Source organism: Miniopterus natalensis, chromosome 2 (genome assembly GCF_054644295.1).
Source record: "Miniopterus natalensis isolate mMinNat1 chromosome 2, mMinNat1.hap1, whole genome shotgun sequence".
In the NCBI taxonomy this organism is placed as follows: domain Eukaryota; kingdom Metazoa; phylum Chordata; class Mammalia; order Chiroptera; family Miniopteridae; genus Miniopterus; species Miniopterus natalensis.
Window position 1 is genome coordinate 142,351,730 of NC_142082.1, and position 26,415 is coordinate 142,378,144.

The window sequence follows — 26,415 nt, forward strand, 5'->3', positions numbered from 1 at the left end:
CCATTGGACAGGAATGTGCAATGTCAACTTCAAGAGAGTGGCTCCCTGGTCTGGGGAACTTGACCATCACATGATTAGTGGTCAGCATATTTAAAGAAAGAATGCGGCCCAGCCGGGTGTGGCTCAGCAGTTGAGCATCAACCTAGGATCCAAGAGACCGTGGTTCGATTCCTGGTCGGGGCTCAAGCCCGGGTTGTGGGCTCGATCCCCAGTCGGGGGTGTGCAGGAGGCAGCCGATCAATGACTTTCTCTTAATATTGATGTTTCAACTCTCTCTCTCCTTCTCCCTTCCTCTCTCTGAAATCAATAAAGATATTTTTTTTAAAAAAAAGAAAGAAAAGAATGTATACATTCCAGTGGGGGTTGGCCAGCCCATTTGCTGTAAAAATTGACATTCAAATTGACACTTAGGCTTTGATATAATATTAGATGTTAAGGAATGTACGAAATTTTTGTACCCCAAGAAAATTTTACTTGGCTATTCAACCTATGGTCTCGTTTTATCCACCAATTTTTAAAACCATCTTTTCCCTTTCTATATATTCCCATAAAAATAAGCGAAGATTAAAAAAAAAAAATCCAACACCTGTTGTAGGCTGATTATTATTAAAACTGACTTATTTTCAATGTTGTGTTGCTCTCTTCTGCCTGCTGAGTTTCTCTCAAATGTTAAGTTTTGAAACAAAACTTAAGAGAGCAACACAACATTGAAAATAAGTCAGTTCATAGTGCCCCATCCTCATGCACACACCCGCCATGCCCATCTCTCTGCACCGTGGGCATGCCCGGCGCCCTAATGGAAGCCCTAGTGCGAAAAAAGAATGAAGAGAAGAGCACACAGGCGAGGAAAGGGGAGAGAGCAGGCTTTAAAGGGTGGGTTTAAAAAGGGGTAAAGAAAGTAAACATAAACATTTTAAAAGAAGCAGAAGTTCATAAGGAGAGCAAACTTTATGAAAAAGGAGCAAAAGGTAAAGAAAGTAGCAAGAGAAGATGAGTATCGGGAGAAAGAGCTGAGTTATTTACAGTGATTGAATCTGCACGTGTATTCGACATGCCCCTCTCCAGTCCTGGCCTTCTGCTCGTGCTCGTCAGCACTTTCCTCTTTTCAGTATTTGGAGTCCAACAAAGTAGTAAATGCCACGGGGTTAATTTCCTCTTCAGGAGCAGCCCTGCCCAGATGTAGTCCTTGGGTTATAGTTCTGGATCAAGGACAGCTAGCAAGTGGGTTCTGTGTGCCTAAGGGACTAGGGAAATTCCATGGCTAATCTAAGAACTGAAATCTGTACTTGAATATTTTTGAAGTCTCAATCCAGTCTTTTTTTTTTTAATATATCTTTATTGATTTCAGAGAGAGGAAGGGAGAGGGAGAGAGAGAGATAGAAACATCAATGATGAGAGAGTCATTGATTGGCTGCAGCCCGCAACCCGGGCATGTGCCCTGACCGGGAATTGAACCTGGATCTCCTGGATCCTAGGTCGACGCTCAACCGCTGAGCCACACCCAGCTGGGCTCAATCCAGCCTTAAGTCCCTCCCTGAACTGCTAGACCAGACCTCCTAGGCCTTGGTTGGACCTTTAAGATCCTTCCTGATTCAAACTCCAGGGTCTGAGCTGATGAGCAGTGAGCGACAGACGTCTCACTCAGGCCTGCCTGGCATACTACGGAGCGGAGACGGAGGTAAAGCTCCCTGTGCACCTTCCCCGGGCCCATGCCTGTTTCTTTGGCCGTGGTCGCTCAGCAGTAGAATGCAAACAGGCCCGCTTTCACCAGCCGTACACCTCAGGTTTTGAACATTGCCTAAAGACAGGAGTAAACTGGCCTGGTGCCTATGTTTGCCCGAGGTGCAAAGCTCAGATGGTTATGATGTACGGAGCGAGGGGTGGGATCCAATCACATCGCCACTTTTGTTTAAGGGCAGTTTATTTTCTCTTCCTCAAAGGTACCATTTACATTCTGCAGGCAAGTGTATAGATACTTTAGTATTTACAGAAAGACCTGCTGGCATAACTGGTCTCGTGGTTATAGACCATGAAGCAAGTTGTTTCTCCATTTTGGGAAATTACATACAGCTAAGAATAACCTTGTTCACTCAGAATAGATTTTTGGGTCCCATGAAACCTGGAGAAACTTTTCCTTAGTGCCTTGTCATTTATTGAAAATAGGACACCTAAGGCCCAGACTCAACTCATTTCAAATTTTAGCTTAATTAAAAAACCGCAATACTGGTCTTTAAAAGTAAGGACTTTGTATATTTTGAACACTGGCCAAATAGCTTAGTTGATGAGACTTGGTGCTAATAAAGTCGAAGTTGCAGATTCCTTCTCAAAAATGTGTTATTCTGGGTGCAGAGCTCAGTGGACCCTGTGAGAAGGATCAGAACCTTTTGACTCAAGAGACCCAGAGGTCTCTTAAGCTTTATGTTCTCCCATTGAAAGAAGTATTCCCCTGAATGTTCCCAGAGGGGAAGGTAAGGGAAGAAGTACAAGGAGATGTAGCTGGCCCTGGGAACACCCGTTTGCCCCAACTGTGTCCAGGACAGCCCAGTCCCAGGCTTCCTTGCTGGTCCTGCTGATGACTGGAGAGAAAACACGGCAGACTACATGAGAGGACGTGTGCCATGGCACCCCCTCTGTGCGCTGCCAGCTGTCCCTGTACAGACAGGGTAGGAGGTTTTATGCTCTTTTGCAGAGTGATCACAATTACGCTAGAAGGGCATCCAGAGTCTTTTCTCATTACCTACATCATTACTGCTTTCTCAGAGCACTAACCTGTCTTCAACATGTAGAGCAGTCTGTTTAAGATGTGAATATCCCTGAAACGCTTTCAAAAAGTTTCACAGAAAGCTAGAGGAAGGGTTAAAGCTGTACAGAGCCGGCCCAATCATTTACTGTGTGGTGAAGAATTTTAATTTTAATTGTCTAGGTATTTTGCACAAATTGGAAGGAGGGAAATTCTGTCCATACAGAATTCCCTTCTGATTTCGCTTTGTCTAAAGGCTAGTTAGCTTCACTGCCCGTTGCCAGCTGCTGCCTCCCCCCACCACACACACATATGTACCCCACTGGAACCTTCATTAGACTAGAAAATATACTTAGGAGAGTGAAAGAATATAGATGAACTCATGCAATTTGTTAGAAAAATAGCTTTAAGTAGATACTGATTAGCAGAGGCCCTGTAAGATCCCTCAGATGAGAAAGACATGACAGTGTTTATGAACATCCATTATTTATGTGTTACCTCATTCATTCCTAAGTATCTCAGAGTTATTATCTGTATATTTTAATTTGAAACAAAGACTGTACTTTATTCAAAGTGCTGTAGTGAGGTTATTTTCATTTGAGTTAGCATCTGCGCTCTTCTCCCAAAGAGTTTCCTTTAGTTATGGAAATCTAACATTCCAGGAAAAATTAGAAAATGCTCTATTGGTTTGTGAGTCAGTAGTTCTGAGTTTTAATTTACTGACTGTGAGAACTTTGATAAGGCACCTGACATCCTGGTGCGTTAGTTTCTACACGTGAAAAAGGAGAGGAGATGGAAAAACATCTTACACACTGAAAAAATATATATTGTAAAGATTAAAAAATGTCTAACATTCTAATATTGGCAGTGTTTTTAATGTGTCTGTGCCAAGTCTGAGCATGCCATGAAGGCATGAACAGGATATATGCCAGGCCTACCATAATGGTAGAGATTTTTGGGCATTGACTATGCTTCCTGTTGTCTGAATAGACATGGAGGCAATTACAGAAAAATGGCTGAGAGCCCAGGACAGAGGAAATAAAGCGAAGGCACAGCCGCAGCCACTCTGACTTGGCATTGTACCATGTTGGCATCCTCTTGTCTTTATGAAACTATAAGGGCCCTTGGGCAGCTGCCTCATAAACCTTAAATAATATTAAAAGGGGTTTATGTAAAAAATGAATAGGAATCATGGGAATCTGGTAGGTCTGGCTAGTCAGAAGTTAGTGGTTAGTCAGGTATCTGAGCCACAATTTATAGGCGTACCTGGGAGATACTGTGGGTTCAGTTCCAGACCATCACAACAAAGTGAGTTGTAATTTTTTGCTGATGGAGGGTCTTGCCTTTAATTTGTAAAAAAAACAACAACAGCATCTGTGAAGCTCAGTAAAGCAAAGTGCAATAAAACAAGGTCTGCCTGTATGATTTTGATATTAAAAAGGAAGAATGGTTTTTCGCTTGTGTGGGTGAAAGAGAAGGAGCCATTGCGGGCCAGGTGTAGAAGGTAGTAAGACACTGAAGAATTGTTAATGAACGACTCCTTGTGTGGGCGAAGGCTCATAAGAGCCTTCTCTCCTGAGCTGGGGCATGTGCCAGCCTCAGGTAGATGTGAGTGAGGCTGATTTTGCCACGATTAGCAGAGATAGTTGAAAAAGAAAGAAACCGGGATCTTCTCATTCGTGGATCTGGGTCCCGGACTGAGCTAGAGCTCAGCGGCAGTGAAGCGCCCCGGGCGCACTGAATGCTGTGTGTTCATTGAAGGTTCCTGTTTGTCTCTTCCAGCTTCTGCTTCCTGCTCCTGGCACCTCATTTCTGCTCCTGCCTTCCACTTTCCTCCTAATGTGAGCTCAACTCTCAGCTTTCTCTCAGGTTCTCCCTTCTCCTCACTGGGCTGCACCCCTCTCCCACAGCGTGTTCTCTGTGTGCGTGTACAGGGGAGGGGTGCTCTTTAACCCTCCCTGCCCAATACCTCCTCCACCATGTGAAATTGTGTCCTGCTCTGTCTTTACTGGCCAGAATGAATACTTATTTTCCTAAGTCAAGTGTTAAAAAAAAAATACAGAATCCACCCTGCAGCTGAAAAATGTTTTCAATCTGATAAATACATTTGTCCTATTACTTTTACATTATGTGAATTGTGATTTGTACCAGCTCTCTCCAGTGGCTTCAATTGTGCCATTATATCCAATCATTCTGCATTTTAATGTGCCTCCTGCTTGCTTGATAAGGGCCTAGTCCTTTTAGAGAAACCTAATTAAACTATTCAAGGACATCTCCACTTAAGTCCTATCTTGTTAGAAGTGTTCATAAGAAAAAAAGAATTCAGAGCTCCAAATAATACCTTAATTACTTCCAACAGCGTTCAATATAGTAACATTTGATCACATTTAAATATCTCCCTTATGCTTGGTGAGCTAGGTTGTAGCCTGTGGTCTTTGACTCTTTAAGTTTTTCTTTTTAGGACTGTACCCCTAGGAATGAAGGGGGTTGATATTAAGGAACCATTTTCACTCAGTTCTGCTCCTTTATTCTTACATCCTTTGGTGCTATTTGGGAATTTCATTCTAATTTTATTAAACTCCTTTTTACAGATCTTTCCCTTTACTTCCATTTTATGCCCATTTTCAATTCTCATTTCCTTTCCAAATCTGCTTGGAAAACCATTTCTATTTTTTGCCTTACCTCCTAGTGAATCATGTGACAAGTGAACCAGCAGTGTGAATTTTTTATTGGTCTATTTTCAGATTTTTTAAAAATCTAAATTCTATCTTACCCATACCTGGTTAATTTTAGGCTTACCTTAACCATTCAGGTCCTGGACCTTGGAACTAATTTGCATTATTTACCACCAACTGGTCTTGGCAACAAAGTGCTGTGAGAGCTTCCTGGCCACCTTAACCTAAGCTGCTTTTGCATTTACTGGTTGAGGTGTTTCTGTTGGGGCAAGTCAAGGGTTACACACACCTAAGGACTTGGTAACCCCACCCGTAGTAGCCATGTAACCAGTTTTGGAATTCTGGCTTTTATCAATGCTAGAATACCAAGTATTTTATGTTCTTTAGGATTGGATTTACCAGCTAGAACAGCTGTGCTCACCCCACCCTATCCCACACTTTACAAACAATGGGTTCTGACTTCCCACTCCCCATTATGTTAGTTTTATTCTCCATTGGTGTGTTTTTTTTTAAAGGTGGCAGAACTTACAGTTTTACTGGGCTATGCTTTCTTCTAGAGTCCTAATAAAATAGTTTTTCTCTTATAAGTTGTTCCATTTATGTGTCAGTTTTGACTTACTTTAAAAAGATTATGGCCCTAGCCGGTTTGACTCAATGGTTAGAGCACTGGCCTGAAGGGTCCCGGTTTCAATTCTGACCAAGGGCATTGTACCTCAGTTGCAGGCTCCATCCCTGGCCCCTGTCAGGGCGTGTGCAGGAGACAACCAATCAGTGTGTCTCTCTCACATCAGTGTTTCTCTCTGTCCCCCTACCACTATCTCTGAAAAGCAATGAAAAAAATATCCTCAGGTGAGGATTAAAAAAATAATAATACAAATTTTAAAATAAAATAAGATTATGGCTTATGAATTGAGCAAGTCAATATTATAAGCAGAGGGAACTAAAAGATGCTTTATCAAAGTGTCTTTTCCTAATTCCCAAAGCCAAATGCTCTTCCTCTCCTTGAAATTTTTTTCCTTCAGAATTTGTTCTTACAAAAGTCTGTCCTGTTTTTCCTTGGCACTTGAATGAAACAATCAAACTTCTTTCTTCTTGTGTGTGATATTTTCTCCTAATTTCCTGTCTGCGGAAACATTTTGTATATTGTAGCCTTTCTAAGCCTTTCTCCACAATCCAGCCCTAGTCCCACCCATCCTCAGTGGCTGCTACACTTAGGTCAGCCAGACAGTCTGGGAAGGGTATTCAGGACAGCCTCTTGGCTTCAGAGTCAGCTGATAGTATCACAGCAGACTCAGTGTTCTTGTGAGAACTGACAGTCCAGGTTAGGGAGCCCTTAGATAACGAAGTAAATTTCAGGGCCCATCTCAGCAGAGTACTAACTCATCACTGCCTCTGCTAAGTGAAAACTGTCCTTTTCCCTTTCCCAGAAATTTCAGGCACCTGCAAGAGAGACCTGTGTGGAATGTCAGAAGACAGTCTACCCCATGGAGCGCCTCTTGGCCAACCAGCAGGTGTTTCACATCAGCTGCTTCCGTTGCTCCTACTGCAACAACAAACTTAGGTAAGCCAGACTAAAACAAGCCATCTCTCTGTATAGTTAGACCCCCGGAGGGAGTCTTTGGCTTTTAGAGCGCTGGTACTAACAGCTATTGTGCTGATAGTGTACTATTAGTTGAAGGCCCCTGAAAAAAGTAAAAAGTAACATTTAGTGACAGGTATTTCATATCAAATGGTAGCAGTGTTTGGAACTTCTTGGTACATTGATATGTTAATTTACATGTTAGGACTGAAGCTTAAATAATAGGGTTGCAGGTAAAACCCCCTGTGACCTAATTTAGTAGAATGTTTTCCCTTGGAGTCATAGAATCATAAAGTTAAGAAATCTCAAGAGAATAAATGTCTAAGCCTTTCCTTCACAGTGTCCTGAGCACTGTATAAATGGTAACAATGGCAATAATAATAGACCCTGAAGAGCATGTATTTTTCTGTATGTTGCTTCATTTTCTTTCTGAGAAAATAATCCTTATGTGTATCATTTCTTCCAAGTAACTCAAAGTATGGATGTAAATGTGGCCAATTGGGGGAATATTCCATATTAACTCGTTGTAAATTATATAGAGTCTAGAGAAGGGAGAAGCCAAGATGTCACTTCCTCCAGCTTTCCTTCCAGAGCAAGCATCCCTTCTAAAATGCTCTTGAAAGATGTCCTGGTATCTTCATGACACATCTGCAGGCTTGACGCCTCACGACAGCCAGTTCCAGTGTTAGGTGACAGCCAGGTCCAGTGTTAGGTAGCTCTAACTTGACGACATTCCCTTCTATTGAGCCAAAGTGGGCTTTTCTAACTTCCACTTGTTGGTTCTTTTTTGCCCACTATTTTTTTTTTTCCTCCAAAGCACATTTTTCTGAATTTTAATTTTTATATTTCTCCTATGGAAATGCTTCTGTTTTTATACCCCCTTTAAAATTCGTTATCCTGTGAGAGACAACTCTCCTAAAGGCCTGTCCAGCACTGACATTATGGTAGACTTACTTCCCAGCTACTGCTCACCAGTCTCCTATTAGCTGTAGCTTACTTGTAGTCAGTCACTAGTATCTGTTGCCTGCCAGCTGTCTGCAGCACATTGTACCCATTCCTGTAGCGATATGCTTTTAAATTATAACACAAATGGGAAACTAGGAGGAAGGAGATTCAGCTTGTTACAAAGGAATATCATTATAAGTATTTATAGGTTGTAAATACTTAGAAAATATATGAGTGATCAGAGATAGGTGGGATTACCTAGGCAAGACTTCCTGAATGAAGTTTTTTTAAAAAAAACATCAGTCTTGACAGAGGGTAATGAAATCATTTGAAAATGGGAACGTGTACCAGGTAGAAGGATGTCTTGTGAAGGTTCAGGTCTGGAAGTGAACATGTTCTTTATAAGGATAATAAAACAATTGTGATTTAAAAGGGTAGAGTATCCTAGGTGATTGATATGCTTTTAAGTATATTTTTTCTCACTTGTCATCTTCTGAAAATACTGGAATCGCCAGTTTTCAGCCTGCTGGCGTAAATAGGAATATACAGATTTGTTAACTTTATGCTCTTTTTCTTTTAACAACAGTCTAGGAACATACGCATCATTACGTGGGAGAATCTATTGCAAGCCTCACTTCAATCAACTCTTTAAATCTAAAGGCAACTATGATGAGGGCTTTGGGCACAGACCGCACAAGGATCTGTGGGCAAGCAAAAGTGAAAATGAAGAGACATTGGAGAGACCAGCCCAGCTTCCAAATGCAGGGGAGACCCCTCAAAGCCCAGGGGTAGAAGATGCCCCCATTGCTAAGGTGGGTGAGCTGACGGCAAGTATGGAAGCCAAGGCCTCCTCCTCTCAGCCTGAGAAGGAAGACAGGCCAGCTGAAACCAAGAAGCTAAGGATCGCCTGGCCGCCCCCCACTGAACTTGGCAGTTCAGGAAGTACATTGGAGGAAGGGATCAAAGTATCCAAGCCCAAATGGCCTCCCGAGGATGAAATCAGCAAGCCTGAAGCAGCCGAGGATGTAGACCTGGATCTGAAGAAGCTGAGGCGATCTTCCTCTCTGAAGGAAAGAAGCCGCCCATTCACTGTAGCAGCTTCATTTCGAACCGCTTCCGTCAAGAGCCCAAAGACCTCGTCCCCGCCCTTCAGGAAGGGCTGGAGCGTGTCCGAGCGGAGCGAGGAGCCTGTAGGAGGAATAGCAGCAGGAAGGAAACACGTGGAAAATGCCAAGGCCTCTGAGAAGAATGGGGGTGTGGGGAAAATAACCTGGCAGAACAAGGAATCTAAAGGAGGGGAGGCAGAGAGAAGTAAGGAAGGTTATGGCTTTGAGATGGAGAGTGAGAATCTTGTAGAAAATGGTGCAAACGTAGATGAAGATGATAGAAACCTTTTCAAACAGCAGTCTCCACTAGAACCCAAGTCTCCAAATTGGTCTCGCTTTGCAGACGACACCACCACTAAAGAATTCACTACTCAGAACCAGAAGTCCCAGGATGTGGGATTCTGGGAGGGAGACATAGTCAAAGAGCTGTCCATAGAGGAGCAGATAAAGAGAAATCGGTACTATGATGATGAGGAGGAGGAGGAGGAGGAATGATAAATTGCAATGGTGCTGGGCCTTATATTTGTGCTAGTGTTAGTGAGCCACTGCCCTTTATCAGAGTGATGTATGCAAACAGTTATCTTAGCACAAACTGTAATTTATGTGGAAGTAATTTTGGGAAACAGTTCTTGCTTCAAAAATAAAATCCTATACTGCACTTATCTCTAGATGCTAGAGATAACATCACCTAAATCCTCTATTTTAGGCATGATTATATTCATAAGTGCTTTCAGGTCTTATAAAGGAGGAGAGAAATGTTCCAACTGATACAGTCCAGATTCCGCTGTATTTCCCAAAGGCAGTATGAAATAGATAGATGATTAGTATAGATAGAGGATTAGTACACTAAAAATTCAATCATACAGAGGGATTTAGAGGCCTAAACATTATGACTGAATGCACTTTAGTATAAAGGGCACAGTTTGTATATTTTTAAATGAATACCAATTTAATTATTTAGCATTCAACTATTAAGAGATCAACTATTTAGTCTTTTTTAAAATTTTAGGTTAATTTTCTTATTCAGATATATATGGGAAATTTATTGCTTTGTATCCTGCTCTCTAAATCACATCCTAAACTGGAGTCTTGAGATATAACACAGCTATCTTTCTGAAGCACCTTTGGTGCTTGGAGAGATCCACTGTCTCCCAAGTAAACTATATTATTTGCCAATGAGTTTGACTATACCCCAAGGGGTTGCTTTCTTCTCTGGTGGTATTTGTGCTTCTCATAATTTGCTGAAACATGCAGTATTTTAACGAAATCTTTTTTATTGTTGTTTGCCATGTTTCATGTTAGAGCAAAATGAGTTTAAAGGAGGAGTAATGGGGGAAAATGCCTTAAACCACTTGAGCTCAGACCCCCAAACACTATATTTCACTTCAGATATCCTCTTTCTGGGACACTAGTTGTTAAATTTGTATCAGCTCAAAAAGATGTTGATTTTTATGGCAGACAGTATTCCCAGGGTACAATTAAACCAATTATAGGCCTTTATGGGGTGTGGGGGGAGGGGGCTTTCTAGTATTAAGGCTTTGGAACATTATAAACTTGAGTACATTTGTTGTACATAATTGATATTCCAAATTATATGTGGGGAAAAGAGGTGTTTTAACCTATAGGCTTTTCTTTGTACTGCATTTTTAGAGATTTAGCTCTAATATTTTTTGGAGGTGTAAAATATTCTGCTTTCTTACAGTCTTGCTTAATCTGAAACATTTTTATTCAATAAAGCTTTAAATTTACATTTGAATTTTTCAATGTTCCATTCCATTATTTTTTTACATTGTTACGGTCTCTTAGGGCCTACTTTTACCATAACAGTTTGGAAAGAAAAAAATCTGATGTTGTTTAAGTGAAGCGCTATGAATATATCTCACCACTAGGTGGTGGTGTTGGGATGGTTTTGGGGCTTTCATCCTCCCTGAAAGAAGACAAATTTTTCTTGAAAGCAACTTGGCAAGAGAATTAATATGTACATTCAAAATGAGCCATTTGTTTTACCAATTCAGAATTCAATGGTGGGTTTTTTAAAATGGTTAATTGTACTCGACATTTAATAATTTACCTTACAATTATGCCTAACATGCCAAATGGAATTTCCAAATGCCTCTGCTGAAAATGGACTTGCTTTCCACTCTGAGCAGAGGCATAGTTGGTTGTTTGATTTCCTTGCCTATACAGGCAACTGACCCAATTGTTAAGGTACTTTTTTTTTTTTTTTTAATGAGAGTGTGGATTTTCTTGGAGATAGGCATGCTTTTTGAGTCACCTGTTATGTTCCCCAGGGACAGTGTGTGTGTGAGGGTCTTCTAACTGGATGACCAGGTACTACCTTCTGCTCTTGTTCTACCACAAACTAAAGTCAGTTAGAAAGCCTTATTCACTGAACAGTTATCCTGAAGCTCCTGCTGACTTTCATAAAATGTCCAATCCTGGCTTCAGTTTAGCTACCCTCCCTGTGTGACTCACTGCTCTGCATGGTACAATATCTACTGACTTTATACAAAAAAGTCTGAGTGCCTATGGCTGGCATTTATGGATATCAGTTGAATATGTCACCATGTATCAGGTACATGTATCAGGTACACTTAGAACCCCTTTCTATGCCTTTCAAGAGCTAAGATAGGCATATAGGTATAGAGAGTAGATACAAGGACTAGCTCCATAACCAGTATAATAAAAGGACATCATTTTAAGAGAATGGCCAGATAACAATAAGCATTCTTAGAAAAAAACAAACGACAGCCAAATAAAAAGTGTTTATTGTTTATTCTCTCAGCTCTCCTGAATGAAAGCAACTTGTTTGGACTTGATAGTCAGTGGTGGCAATAGGATGTTCCTCATTGGTGAAGTGGGAAAAGGAGCCAGCTTGGAATTTGAGATGCTTAAGGAGACTCTTCATGACTGCTACAGAGCCAGCTTAGTTCCACCATCTTGCTGGTGCGATCACTTCTGCCAAAGCTTTCATATTTCATATTACATATTTCATGAGCAATATGTTTTGTAACAGCCAAGAGGTTGAGAAATGATACAAATGTGTTTTTCTGGTGACAGATAACATATATATTGATTTTTTTTTTTTTAAGGGAGAGGAAGAGAGAGAAATATTGATGTGAGGAACATTGACCAGTTGCCTCACACATGCACCCCCACTGGGGATCAAACCCGCAACCCAGGCATGTGCCCTGACTGAGAATTGAACAGGAGACCCTTCAGTGCATGGGAGGACGCTCTATCAACTGAGCCACACCAGCCATGGCTGGGAATAGATCTTGAGACCAAGATCATTGTGTGCTGGTTCCTGCACACCAAGTTAGCATGTTCTCTGTTCCTTGGGGCACTGATTTGAATTCCCAGGGGATCAGGGAGGATTTCTTTTAAAATGTATCTTGAATATAGGGCTGTTACCATTAAGCTGTTGTTGAATTTGGAGAAAAATGGTTTCAGGCAGTGGTTCTCAGACCAGCAGCGAAGGCATCGCCTATGAATTTGTTAGAAATGAGAAATGCAAACTCATGGATCCTCCCCTGAACCTCCTGAATCAATCTCTTTGAATGGGGCCTAGGAAACTTTTAACAAACTCTCCTTGTGAGAGATGGAACAAGCTAATGCCTGAGCTAAAGTTTGAGAACCAATGAATTTAAGCAAATCTAGTGTACTCCTTAGAATGGCTGGGGTTTTTTTGTTGTTTTTCCTTCTTCCTTTCTCTTTGAAACCTTTTAGCTTTGAGTAAGCTTGCCATACTAGTTACAGTTACTTTATCTGTCCTTAGATAAGAGGTAGAGACTTAGATTTTAAAATCTGTTTTAAGACCATTCTAGTTAGCCTCTGCTGGTGGAGAGGAGTAGGCGGGGCCAGCAGAGATGGCGAGGTAAGCCCTAGGAAGAGGGGGGCTGGGAGTAGAGAGATGGGTAGCGGGATATATAGCCTGCCCGGCAACGCGAACAGCTTTGAGTGGGCTGGGCTGAGAAAAAGGAATGTCCCCATTAGGGAGCTAGGCCCGAAATGAGGGGTGTGGCGGTAATTGGATAGGCAAGAGAAGGAGAAGCGTGGCTGAAACCTGTAGCAGAAAAGGGCGGGACCAGAGTTGAGAGGCCTGTGGAGGTGGAGCCAAGGGGGGCGGGGGCGGGGCGGGAAGGGGGCGGGGCCCCAAGGCGCGTTGGGGTTGAGTGGGAGGCTCGGGAAGGGGTGTGGCCAGAGTTGGAGGGCGGGGTCCCAAGACAGGGTTCGGGGAATCTGCAGAGAGCGAGGTGGGCGGGGAGGTGAGAGGGGCGTTGAAGAGGCCGAGCTAAGGGGAGGAGGCGGGCCGAGACGCGCGGGAAACAAGAAGGGGCCGGAAGGGGGCGGCCGCGGGCTCGGCCCCGCCCCGGGGCCGCCTCCTGGCGGGTTCCGTTGGCTGTGGCGGCAGCTGAGCTTGTGGCGGCCGCGGGGCGGGCGTAAGATGGCGACAGCGGCGGCGGGAGCCCTGGGCCTGCTGTGGGGCTGGCTGTGGAGCGAACGCTTCTGGATGCCCCAGAACGTGAGCTGGGCCGACCTCGAGGGCCCGGGCGACGGCTACGGCTACCCGCAGGCTCGGCACATCCTCTCGGTGTTCCCGCTGGCGGCGGGCGTGTTCTCCGTGAGGCTGCTCTTCGAGCGGTGAGAGCCGGCGAGCATGCGGCGCGGAGGGCTGGGGACGCGGGCCGGCGGAGCTGCCGCAGGGGCGAGGCCGAGGACCGGAAGCAGCCCTGTAGGGAAAGCCCGGAAGCAGGGGGCTGGGGGGTGGTGGGGGCGCCGGGGGAGCCTGGGCCGCCGCGCGGGATGCGCGGAGGGTGGCCGAGGTGGTCTCCGAACGCAGGCGAAGAGAGAGTTTGGGGCGTGGACAATGCAAGAGTGAGAGACTAGGGGGACGCTGGGCCCATTCAGTTTTAGATCCCGGAGGTCTCTTGAGGGGGTCTTAAAGGCCTCCTCCTAACCTCCAAGAATTCGACAGACGAGAAAACAGGTTGAGTGTGAGCTGCGGCCGAGAACCCAAAGTGAGGAACAGGAAGGGGGCCACGGGGACCCGAGCTAATTGGGGCCATGGAAGCTGAAGGGTCAACGCAAGAGCCAGACGTTCCAAGCAAAAGGAGCGGGTTCATGGGAATCTGAGATTTGTGAGGACGCTTTAGCTTCTGAGAGTTGATGGGAACAGGATTAGGTAGCACTAAACCTTGGTTTGTCAGCTCAAAGACGTGTGTGTGTTTCAGTAAAATTCCGCCAGAGCCTGTAGAAGAGTAGAAATCTGGTAGGGGTAGGGTGTGGTGGAGCCTGAGGCTTCCAAAGTATGGAAAGGTGTCAGATTAGTTGCAGAACGGGCCTTGGAGGCCGAGATGGAAGGGGGAGTGGTCATCTTGAAAGGATGGAGAGCCCTAGGGTTTATGAGAGAAGACTGCTGTATTGAGCCAGATTTCTAAGTGAGTTTAGCAGAATCACAGCATACTTTATTAGGCCATGTGTTAGAAAAAGTGATTTCACCTTTTTTTGAGTGACTGGATTGTATCTAACTAAGATATTCAGCCCGACTGGCGTCGCTCAGTGTTTGATCCTGGACCTATGATCCAGGACCTATGATCCAGGAGACCACGGTTCGATTCCCAGTCAGGGCACATGCCCAGGTTGTGGGCTCATCCCACATAGGGGGAGTGCAGGAGGATGCTGATCAGTGATTCTCTTTCGTCATTGATGTTTCTATCTCTCTCTCCCTCTCCCTTTCTCTGAAATCAATAAAAACATATTTTTTAAAAAAAGATATTGAATGAGGACTTGATGTGGTGATTTTTATAATGTGGACTTACAGCTGTGTGTGATTTTGACCAAGTCTATTCAGACTCTGGAAAGGAGACTTTCCACTAGGTCTCAGGCAATGGTGGCATTTTGACATCTTTTGTTCATTTGGCCTTTATATAGAGCATGAATGCCCTTTCTGGGAATGCCCAGAAATAACGTGTTACCTTCTGAAAAATTAGTGTTATCTGTTTTGGATTACTTGTTTGATTTACCTGCTATTTATGACACAAAAATCTTTCAAAAAATATTTGTTATATGTAGCTAGCTAGTCATTCATCCATTTATTTACGTGTTTGTATATTATCATCAAAATGCTCTGTCAGACTTCAAGTGCAAAAATATGATGCTTTTAATTGTAGCAAATGAAACCCAAATATCTAATTGCCTTTTATGGATCCTCAGGAACTTAGTGGTACAGTTTTTAAAGTATTATAGTCATTGTATAAATGTCAGGGTGGAGACACAAACCACTTATCTCTCTCAGGAGTAACCTTGATCCAAGTACTCTTTACCTTAGCATCTATATGAGGGCTGAAAAAAGAGAAAGACAATGTAATGACTAAAAAGGAAAATACACAACTCAGAACCCCCTCAAAAAGTTTATTGTCCTAGGAAAAGATTCTGTGCTTCTCGAATAAATATATACCAATATGGAAGTCTCTCCACATTAGTGGCAAGAGGAAATAGCTTGTTGCTTATAAACACCCATTTTATATAAACTTACATTATCTTCAGATTTCCAAAGCATTCTCCCAGGTGGCTGAAGACTGTATCCCCTGGCAGGGCCACTGGAAAAGATCCTTTACCTGTGGGAATTCTATCTGAATGTTTCTATGGTGCTCCAGTGTCAGGGGAGTAGGGGTGGATGGGAATACTGAGCTGAAAGCATTCTAGTATGATATTTCTTAGCTAGTATAGACCAGTATCTTGTTCATCTCATGTTTGATCTTAGGAAAGTTTAACCCTAGAAGCAGCCTTGCTATTTTGTTTCTCTTTAAGACCTACTACTCTAGTTAGCAATAAAATTGACTGCTGGATTACCAGTTCCTCTTATTACACTGGTGTTCCATAAAGGTAATAAATAGAAGCCATGCTTATCGAGTATAGAAAAAGATATATCAGAAATATTGATAGTGAGTCGTCTTTCTTACATTTTCTCATTTCTCAAATTCTACCTATTAATTTCTAGAAGCAATTTTGTAGTCATCATAGACTATAAGAGCTAGAATTCCAATTTCCTTTTACAGACAAAGTAAGGCTTAGAAACCTCCACACCCCAATAAATTTAATTTAAAAAATATTCTAAAGAAAGAGAGAGAGAGAGAGAGAGAGAGAGAAAGAAAGAAAAGAAAGAAAAAGAAGAAAAAGAAAGAAAGAAAGAAGAAAGAAAGAAGAAAGAAAGAAAGAAAGAAAGAAAGAAAGAAAGAAAGAAAGAAAGGAAGGAAGGAAGGAAGGAAGGAAGGAAGGAAGGAAGGAAGGAAGGAAGGAAGGAAGGAAGGAAGAAAGGAAGAAAGGAAGAAAGGAAGAAAGGAAGAAAGAAAGGAAGAAAGGCCGTTTTTCAGAGGTTGCATACTCTGCTAGGGAAGAGCTAGAACCAAGATGTACATCATTTTCCCCAGCCCCCGGCTCTTGCCACTGTGTATAATGTGGCCATCTTTTCCTGTTCCTTACCCCCTTTTCAAGGGTTAAGATTTAACCTCCTGTTCCTATTATTTTAGTATTTGGAGAACAAATTCATGCTCATCTTATTCTTGATTATTTAATATAATGTGTTTGACTTGAACTTTGCAAATTTTTTTTAATTGTAGTAATGCATATTTTAATGAACCTTACACTATGCCCCCTGATAAGTTCTACTCGTGTTGTTTTAAGAATCTCCCAAAGAATAAATACAGAGTTTTCAATTTGTTCTCACTTTCTCTTCCTTGTCATGAACCACAATGAGCATTTAATTTTTTTAAGTTCCCACATTCCCTGGTGAACTGCAGCCCGTCTGATAAGGATGACTTGAAAAGCTACTTGACCATATAAATAAAGTATTTATATCTAGCTAACCATTTGCTAAAGAACTACAGATAGAGAATTACCTACCAAAGAATGGAAGGCTTTCCTTTGTGGGCCTCTGCTGACTGGTTGCATTGTGATGGCCTGCACCTTGCAAAAATATCATGGATGTAGCATGTGGTCGGTAAATACTTATTCACAGTTTGGGAAGGGTCCACCTTCGCCTACTCAGTTGCCCAGAGTAACTGGAATCTAAATCTTCAGTCTGAAATAGATGTTTGGCTTGACTGAGAGAGGCAAAACTAGAATTCCTTTGTTTTTGTTGTTAAATTTCGCCATACTATATTTGCATGTTATGCACCTTCTTACAGCTTCTCTCTCCTCTCTCCCCATACACAAATTCATGCTACCCTGTACCTATCAAAAGAGAGAAACTCCTCCAACTGTTTTTTAAAACTTCTTTTAATGGATGTTGATGATTGAGGGAAAGGGTGGTTCAAGCTAGGTCTGCTATATCTTACTTAAATTTGGTCTTAAAGATAAATTGTTTGAGATTTAATATCTAGTCCCTTGAACACTTGTTCCTTGAGATTAAGTAGGAGCTTGAGTCTTAATATTGACACCATCAGAGCTATATACGCTTGTTATTTTGAATATATTGTAAAGAGCTTTATGTTGCCAGAAGAAAATTTTGTGAATTATGCAGGAGATAGATTAGAACTCTCCTTGTTGCTCATTCATTATTCCAATCCCCTCTTCTCTCCTGTTACTTCCTAGGCAACCTCACTGGGGTGTCTAAACAGCCTTCTCAGTATCATTCTCTCTCACCGGGACTGAACGTACTCATTTGCTGGCTGTCATGTAACTGACAAGAGTAGTGACTCTTTTTGTATGTGGATGTACATTTCTTAACCACTCATTGCATCTTCCTCTTGTAAACCTTGTTACCTCCGCTGTATACTGCCTTTTGTTTTCCTGTTCTCCCCCACTTCCCCTAAGAAGAGGACAAACTTTTCCCCCTCTTCCTGACAGGTCTGCTCTCCCCCTCCTAGAACCATGTCATGTCACAGCATTGTGACCCAGTGTGAGTAGGTCCTCCACACAGGGAAGAGAGGCTTTGAGAATGGACTTGGCCGCTGACTAGGCTATACAGGAGACTGCCCATTCCAGTGCATCCCTAAAGATGTTCTGTTGGGTGTTATTGAATTGTAAATCACAGAATTAAATCAGGTTTGCAGATCCAGCAGAGCGAGATTGAAAAGGATGATCACATGACCCTGCCCTTATCTAAGAATCCACCTCTTAATAAGCTCCAGATGGTCAGAAACCTAATGTGTCCCTCCTCTCTCTGGGAAAACTTCTTTCCCTAGCCCTTTCTGGGCAGTAGTGTTGATGCTCTGCAGATAACCCTGAATACTGTCATGCCTGAGGTCAGGTTCCTGGCTTATCCCTGGGGACACTATATTCGCCACTGAAAAGAAACATGTCAGATATTTTTACTTTAGCCATTTCCTGAGTCAGAAAACTAACGTTTCCTAGGTGAGCAAAGAAGAAATTCATGAAAGAGGAGGCAGCAAGTGAAATCTGTACCCTCCTTATAGAATGGGAAAGGAGAAGTAATACCTATTTTGGCTTCCTTTCCAGGGGTATTTTTAGGCAGATAAAAGCTGCCTTCTAAAGAATTCACTGAGTTCTGAGCTCTTTGTACTGAGTCCACTCCTACTTAATCGAGGTGTTACTGCAAAAGGAGTTAATCATAATCACTTCTAACTAAAACAAAAAATCTGAAACTAGTTTCCTTAGATATGAGGGCAGTTTTTCCAGATGTGAAGAATTCTTTCTGAATTACTTAGAACTGTGCTGTAAGTACAATATCCACTAGCTAGTACAGTAGCTGCTAGCTTTTGGGGTTTCAGATGTGACTAGTCAGAACTGCGATGTATTCTAAGTATAAAATACATACTAGATTTTGAAGGCTTGGTGCAAGAAAAAAAGTATCTTAATTTTTAACATTGATTATGTATTGACATGATAGTATTTTGGACTTATCAGGTTAAACAAAGTATATTATTAAAATTAATTTCACCTCTTTTTTACTTTTTAAAATGTGGCTGTTAGAAAATTTTAAATTAGGTATGTTGCTCACATATTTCTATTCAGCAGTACTGCTTATGGTGACTCAAACAAATATTAATAACCAAGAAGATAATTATATAAATTCATATTTGATTTCGTTTTTTAGGACAAAAAGGTAATCAATCCTAAGTATATCAGACTTTGCTTTAAACACTAGGTATTTCTAAAAAAAAAAAATTGTAATAAAAATGAGATTTCCAAAATGTTAATAATTTCCTAAATGACTTAAATAGTTATTGTCTATTTTGAATAATCTTCTGTTGACAGTGCCTTTAGCCAAGCATTGCTTGGTAGTTTTGCTTTTCTGCATACATCTTCTCAGTTGAGTAATGATCTGTAAACAAACAAGTTTGTCAAGTAGTTAAGTATACATGGGCTCTGCACAGCCTCAGTAAGACAGAGAATAATCGCACTATTATATCTCTTCTCAAAATTAAGGAGTTTCTGAAAAAGGGCATTCCTTGTAGTCTTTAGCTTTTAGTGTCAGCATTTGTAAGAATTCTCAATTATAGGCACAGAGGGTCTCAAACTAAATCAGATTGCCAGATATCAAACTATGTGCCAAGGATAAAAGGTGAATAAGTCATGATGTCTACATTCAGGAAGAGAGCAAGAAAATCAGGGGTTAGAATACAGTGAAAAAATGTATGCACAAGGGTAAATTATGGGAGTTTGGAGAAAGTGGATTCAATTCCTTTTAACAGTTGTTAACTAAAATATAGGCTTAATGTCTCACTAAAAACACGTTTGTTGGACTATGAAGGATGGTAAAAACTTTTTGAGAAAGAGCTTTTTGTTAACCTTTTTCTCTAACCCGCCTCTTATTTCGCACACCCGGGTTTGTGTGTTTCTACTTTAAGCACGTGCATTAAGTTGTATAATCACTCATCCATTTAAAAAAGATAAATATGTTTAATGAAATAAATGTGTCACCCTGGTCATTCAGTGTGGTTCAGTGGTTGTAGCATTGGCTGCGCTCTGAAGGGTTGCAGGTTTGACTCCCAGTCAAAGGCACGAACCTGGGTTGCAGGTTCGATCTCCAGCCCTGGTCAGGCATGTATGGGAAGCAACCAATCAATGTGTCTCTCTCACATTGATATTTCTTTCCATCTCCTTCTCCCTCTCCCTCTCCCTCTCTCTCTCTCTCCCCCCCCTCTCTGTCTCCCCTCCTCCTCCCCTCCCTTCCTGTCTCCCTCCCTCCCATTCCCTCTACTGTGCAATAAAACTACAACTTAGTCTTAAATTAGTTGGTGTCTATCTGAAGCATTTGAACATACTTACATACTCTAATTATCTCAAGACTTTGTTCCCTTATAATACAGTAAGATGTAAGCAGGATGCTGATCCTTCTTTCTCATCACAGTACCAGTAGATACATTAAATGACACAGGTATTAATCATCTTAATGCTGTAAGGCCCTGTTATAGGTCTAAGTGAAGATAACCTTGCTGCAAGTGGATAAGGAGTGAAGGATAATCTGGTATAAATCCACAATTTGTGCCTTTTCATGGTTTAGAATAATATATGTCATAGAGGTCCTTTTCTTTTTAGTCTATTTATGCTTTAAGAACACATTTGACAATTTAAAAAAATAGTCTTCAAAAGAAAATGTAAAATATTACTTACACTCAAACAATGCAAGAAATATTGGACTTGGTAGTATAGGTGTCTTTGACAAATGCAGCACCTTGTACACAGGAAACACATGTGTACAACAGTGTACAACACATTTGATTGTACATAGCAAAAATCCTGTCCTCTTAAGAATTTACTCAAAAAATACATTGACATGGATGCATGTGTGTATGGAATATAAAAGGAAATGAATGGCTGGGAGTCACTGGCACATAAATAAATAGTGTTAGTATAATTTAGAAACTCTTAAATTTTTTTTTTGTTCTCAGCATTCTTTTTCATTCTTATAAATTATTGAGGATCCCAGAGGAGCTTTTGTTTATGTATGGGTTACATATACCCATCAATTTTTCACATTTGAAATTAAATTTGAGAAATTTAAGAACCGTATTTACTATTTCATTAAAAATAGCAATAGTAAACCTATTACATGTTAACAAATAACATTTTTTAAAAATAATTATCTCCAAAAGAAAAAATATTTAGTGAGAAGAACAGCATTGCTTTTACATTTCCAAAAATCTCTTTAATGTCTGGCTTAATAAAGGATAACTGGATTTTCTTCCATGGTTTCTGCATTCAGTATCTTATGATATGTTGCTTTAGTTGAAGTACATAAATGCCAGCTTCACACAGATATGTCATTGGAAAAAGAAAGTATTTTTTTTCTTTAATACACCAAAACACAACAAGTAGTGGTTTCTTAAAGGTTGGTTGTATTATAGAATCTGAAACCATATCAATGAGCATTTTATTCATGTTAAAATTTATTAATCCATCATACTTTGAATGGATATCATGTATTGTTCATTTGAAAAATACTGGTTCACTGAGTTATATTGGTCTCCCAAATGTCATCATACAATATTTTAAAATCATATTAGTTAATCTCATTATAACCAATATAATCAGAAAAGTCTTGAAGTATTGTCAAGTTCAAAGGTGGATATAAGTTCTCTAATATTCTAATTTTCACTTGAAAGCTTGAATATTATCATTGGCAACAATATTTGTTTTCTTAAATGACAGGCTTATTTCATTCATTTTCAAGGAAATGTTTTCTAAATACCTAGATCTGAATAACCTTAGTTTATCTATTGGTCATTCTGTCAGGTAAAATTCGTGTTCAATGAAAAAAGTGATTTAGTTCAGCACACAACTCAGTCAACCAAGTACATTTCCTTGAGACAGCCATATATGTACTTTGGTGTGCAGCAAAAGTGCTTTCTGTGTACTTCCCATTTTATCACAGAATACTTTTTAACAATGTACTCAATAGTTGAGATTAATAAAATTAATCATTTGTATTGTTTCATCAAGGACATTCTTAAGTGAAACTAGCTTTCTTTTTTTTCTTTTTTAGCTAAAAGGACACAGCAAGGAATAATATAATAACTAGTACAGTTTGGTGCCACTGCCTTGATTTGTGCTCAGGTGCCATTAGTTTTACCTACCATTGCTTTGTACCATCGTTGCAAATATCAAGACCGTAACAAAGGCAAATAATGTCTTAATATTATTTCAAAACTATGAAAATAGTTTTGAGAGTATCTCAGGGACCCTCAGGGGTTTGTGGACCATCCTCTGTTGTAACTGAGTAATATCACGTAAGGTATTTAGAGTAAGAAAAGAACGTGCATAGAACCCCGAGGAAACACCTTGTTTTAGGAAGAGGCAAAGGAAAAAGAAACCCAAAAGGAGATGAGGTATGACAGCCATATGGTATTTGATCATAGTTAGCATTTAATAAATACTTAACTTTTTCCCAGGCACTGTTCTAAGTGCTAAACATAGTAACTTTATGAGGTAGGTAGATACTGTTGTTATCTTCATTTTACAGATGGATGAAAAACCTGAAGCACAGAGAAAGTTTAAGTCACCTTGTCCAAGGTGACTCAACTAACAGTGCATACCAAGCAGTCTAGCTCAGAGAGAGAGGAAAAAAAAACAAACTGGGAGGAGTATGGCAGTAAGGAAGCTAAAAAAATAGCATTTCAAGTGGGAGGACATGGTCAATAATATAAAATGGTGCTGAGTGGTCAAGTAAGATACAGGACTGAAAAACATCTATTTGATTTCACAATAAGAAGATCATTGACAACTCTGGCAGGAGCAGCTTCAGAGGAGTATAGGGACAGAAGCCAGATGAGAGAGGGAGGAGGGTTGAAGAGTGAGTGGGAGTTAGAAGGGAAGTCAGGAGGAGAGAACTTCTTGAAGAACTTTAGTTGTGAGGTAAGTGAAAGCCAGAGGGTATGAGGGACAGGGAGAGCCTTTTTAAGATGGGAAAACTTCAGCATATTTAAGGTCCGATGAGAAGCAGCAAGTAGAGAGTGAGGCTGAAGATAATAGGGGGAAAAAGAGGAATAAATAGAATGAAATTTCTGATCAGTAAGAGAATGTATTTAAAGCACAGGAATTTTAGTTTTAGATAGAGTGGTTCTGATGCAGGAAGTTGAAGGTATTCCCTTCTCAGCCCAGATTCTTGAGAGTCTTGGCTATTTTCACTTCTTTCTTGCTCTGCCTCATATCTCTCACTGCTGTAACTCATTCCTTTCTTATAGAGCCTCCATTTTACTTACAGGAATTTCTTTGGTAAAGATTACCAAAGATCTCCAAAGTGCCAAATCCAGTGGATACTGGAATTCTACCTCATTTGATAGGACTCCACCTCTCACCTTCCTGTCCCCTCAGTTCACCTTTTATGCTGCTTGTTAACTAGGATTCTGACCTTGGTTCGCTTCAGTTTCTATTCCTTATGTAGTCACATCCACCCCCCACAACTTTAGCTACCACCTATATTCTTATTCTCTCACTCTTTTTCTCTCTTTTTCTTTCTCAGATCTGTGCATGTGTGTATCTCAAGTCCCTTTTCCAAGTCAGCACACACACAGTTCATCGATCACTCCCAAATTTGCTTTTCTCTTAGTCTAGTTGGTTGAGGCACCATGATCAACTTAGTATCCCAAGCCAGAAACGTGGAAGGTGTGCCTGACTCTTCCTTTTCTTTTGCCCCTTACATCTATTCAGTCACCAGGTCCTCTCAGTTTTACGTTCTCAGCGTATCTTGAATCCATCCTTTCTATTCCTATAGCCTTACTTCAATGCTTTGTCACTTATAGCATGAATTTTTTACAATAGCCTTGAACTGATGACAGTTCTTTATTTTTTTTTTAATAACTTTTATTTATTTATTTATTTATTTTTTTAAAAAATATATCTTTATTGATTTCAGAGAGAGGAAAGGAGAGGGAGAGAGAGAGATAGAAACATCAATGATGAGAGAGTCATTGATAGAGCCCACAACCTGGGCATATGCTCTGACCGGGAATTGAACCCCGATCGCCTGGATCCCAGGTCGATGCTCAACCACTGAGCCACGCCCGGCCGGGCGACAGTTCTTTATTAATATACAGATCCAGTCATCTCTTCTCTGCCCCTGGTCTAAAGCCTTTCAATGACTATCAAACTATAGGATAAAATTCAAGCTAAGCGTAACATATAAAAGCAACTGTGATCTGGCCCCTAACTACTTGTACAGTTTTTTTCACCTGTCACTGTTACCACTGCAACCGCACCTCTAGTACATTGCATAGTTCTCTAAATAGTCTTTGTTTCTTATATCTTTGTTTTAGTATGTGCTGTTCCCTTTGCCTGAGTGTCCTTTTTACTCTCTCCTCTTTCCACCCTGCAGAAGCCACTCCAGTTTTTAATGTGATTGATTTATTAATAATTCAGCCGTTAAGGGAAAGAACTTTCTGAACCTGTTTTCTCAGGGACTGTGCATTTGCCTCTTAGGGGTACATGTGTTTCAGGGGAGGATTTTCAAATGCTGCTTACGTACTTAGGGAATTTAGTTACTTAGTGTTCTTCACCAATGATGCACCATCCTCAGTCTGTATAAGACCTTTCTCTTTTTATTGTATTTTCCCTTCATCCCATTCCCTATTTCAGTTTCTTTGATGTTATTTTTCTTTTTATATGTTAATTTTGACACTTTATATTTTTACAGAAATTAATCTCAGTCTTTATGCTTCCCAACTCAACTATGTTGCTGCACATATAGAAAATAAAATGTGTGCTGCACAGTAGGGTATATGAGGCCAAGGCTACAGGCTAAGGGTTTCTAGCTTCCACAGGCCCAGTGGACCACCTTGAGAACTAAGAGCAGCATCTCAGCATAAGTATAGCCCATCTGTGTTACTTGCCATGATACACCAGTTGAGAAGCTTGATCTAGACTTTCTAATATACTTGTGTATAGTTCATATCCATCAATGATGTTGCAGTGAGTCAAAGACAGCAATGTTGGTATAGCTTCTGTCTTTGGTATGAACAAGCAAAGTAGTAAGTAATTTTATCTTAATTAACCCAGGCTTAGGTCAACTGCTGCCATGTATCTGGAGGGCAGGGAAGAGGCAAATTGAAATGATCTCTACAAAGCAGGACAGATATATTACAATCAGGTTGGGTCATTAGACTCATGTTCCTGGAATGGCAGATGGAAAGGAGTACCTTCCATTATAGATCACTAAATGCCTACTTATTCAAACTTGAAGGCAAAGGGAAGTCTAGTCTTACAAATTATTTTAAAACTTGGGCAACAAATTGATCCCGGAGAGGACAGAAAATCACAAGAGGCCTTGGCCAGGTCCAATGAATGCATAAATAAGTGGAACAACAAATCGATGTTTCTCTCTCTCTCTGCCTTTCCCTCCCTCCCCCTTCCTCTCTCTCTCCAAAATCAATAAATAAATAAAAAGAAAAAAAATCACAAGAGAAGTTTGATACCTCAGTGTCATCCAACACAGCAGTTTGTTTGCAAACTATTTTGTCAGGAATCCTTTATACTCTTAAAAATTATCAAGGACCTCAGAGTGTTTTTGTTCATATGAATAATATCTATTAATATGTACTGTTTTAGAAATTAAAATGGAAAATAATTTAATATATTATTAATTTATTTACAAATAACAGTAAATTGATCATACCGGTAATATAACACTTTATGGAAAATATTTTCCAAAACAAAAAAACTGTGAGAAGAATAGCATTATTTTACATTTTTACAAGTCTCTTTAGTATCTGGCAGCTGTATTCTTATACCAGCTTCTGCATTCAGTCTGTTGCAATTTGTCATATAACATGTGGACGATTCCACTTTTTACTCATGAGAGAATGAGAGAGAAAGTAACTATTATGAAATTATAGAATTATTATGAGAATAGTTTTAACCTTGCAGACCTCCTGAAAGGGTATCTGAGACCCCTGGGAATCTCCAGAGCACATTTAGAGATGTGCCAATCTAGAAGAAAGAATGAATGCCAGCTCTTTATCTGGAGTTTGACTAACCTATGTGCCCATTTTATAAATTATACTAAATACCATGTAGATGATATAGAATGAATACGTGATTAAGTCTGAACTTCTTTAAAGTTCTAACTTAAAATAATTTCATTTTCTTCATTCAGATATTTCATTAAATATACAAATCTGTTTATTTAATTTATTTTCCAACCATAAGTCCTTATTTTTGATTTTGGGCTTTGTGCTATAGCACAAAATAGATGCCCAATAAATATTTGTCAGATAAATAAATTTTCTTAGGATCTGTACAGCTGTAACTGACTGGATGCCAATAGCTATATGTCTCTCATTGAACTCTGTGAAGTAATGAGGGCAGGATGTGAGCTAATGACAACTGTAGGATATCAAGTCCACTGCAAGGTCCAGATAATTAAAAAAATTATCTTGGCTTCACCCAGGTGAGCAGGTACAAACCTGT

General features: G+C 40.5%; 2 protein-coding genes across 5 annotated transcripts in view; both read left to right on the top strand.

The window, feature by feature from the left end:
- LIMA1 (LIM domain and actin binding 1) overlaps positions 1-10,801 on the top strand; it is a 76,222-nt gene extending 65,421 nt beyond the window's left edge. For both annotated transcript variants that reach the window (XM_016201267.2, XM_016201266.2), the window contains 2 exons: positions 6,843-6,976; positions 8,526-10,801. In XM_016201267.2, the coding sequence (XP_016056753.1) occupies positions 6,843-6,976; positions 8,526-9,540 (1,149 nt within the window). In that variant the 3' untranslated portion in view covers positions 9,541-10,801. The remainder of the gene's footprint in view (positions 1-6,842; positions 6,977-8,525) is intronic.
- A 2,665-nt stretch (positions 10,802-13,466) lies between these two features.
- The window catches only part of CERS5 (ceramide synthase 5), a 29,172-nt gene continuing 16,223 nt past the window's right edge, over positions 13,467-26,415 (top strand). For 2 of the 3 annotated variants that reach the window (XM_087814674.1, XM_087814673.1), the window contains exon 1: positions 13,467-13,689. In XM_087814674.1, coding sequence (XP_087670800.1) covers positions 13,493-13,689 — 197 coding nt within the window. In that variant the 5' untranslated portion in view covers positions 13,467-13,492. The remainder of the gene's footprint in view (positions 13,690-26,415) is intronic. The other variant, XM_087814675.1, reaches the window with a different exon arrangement.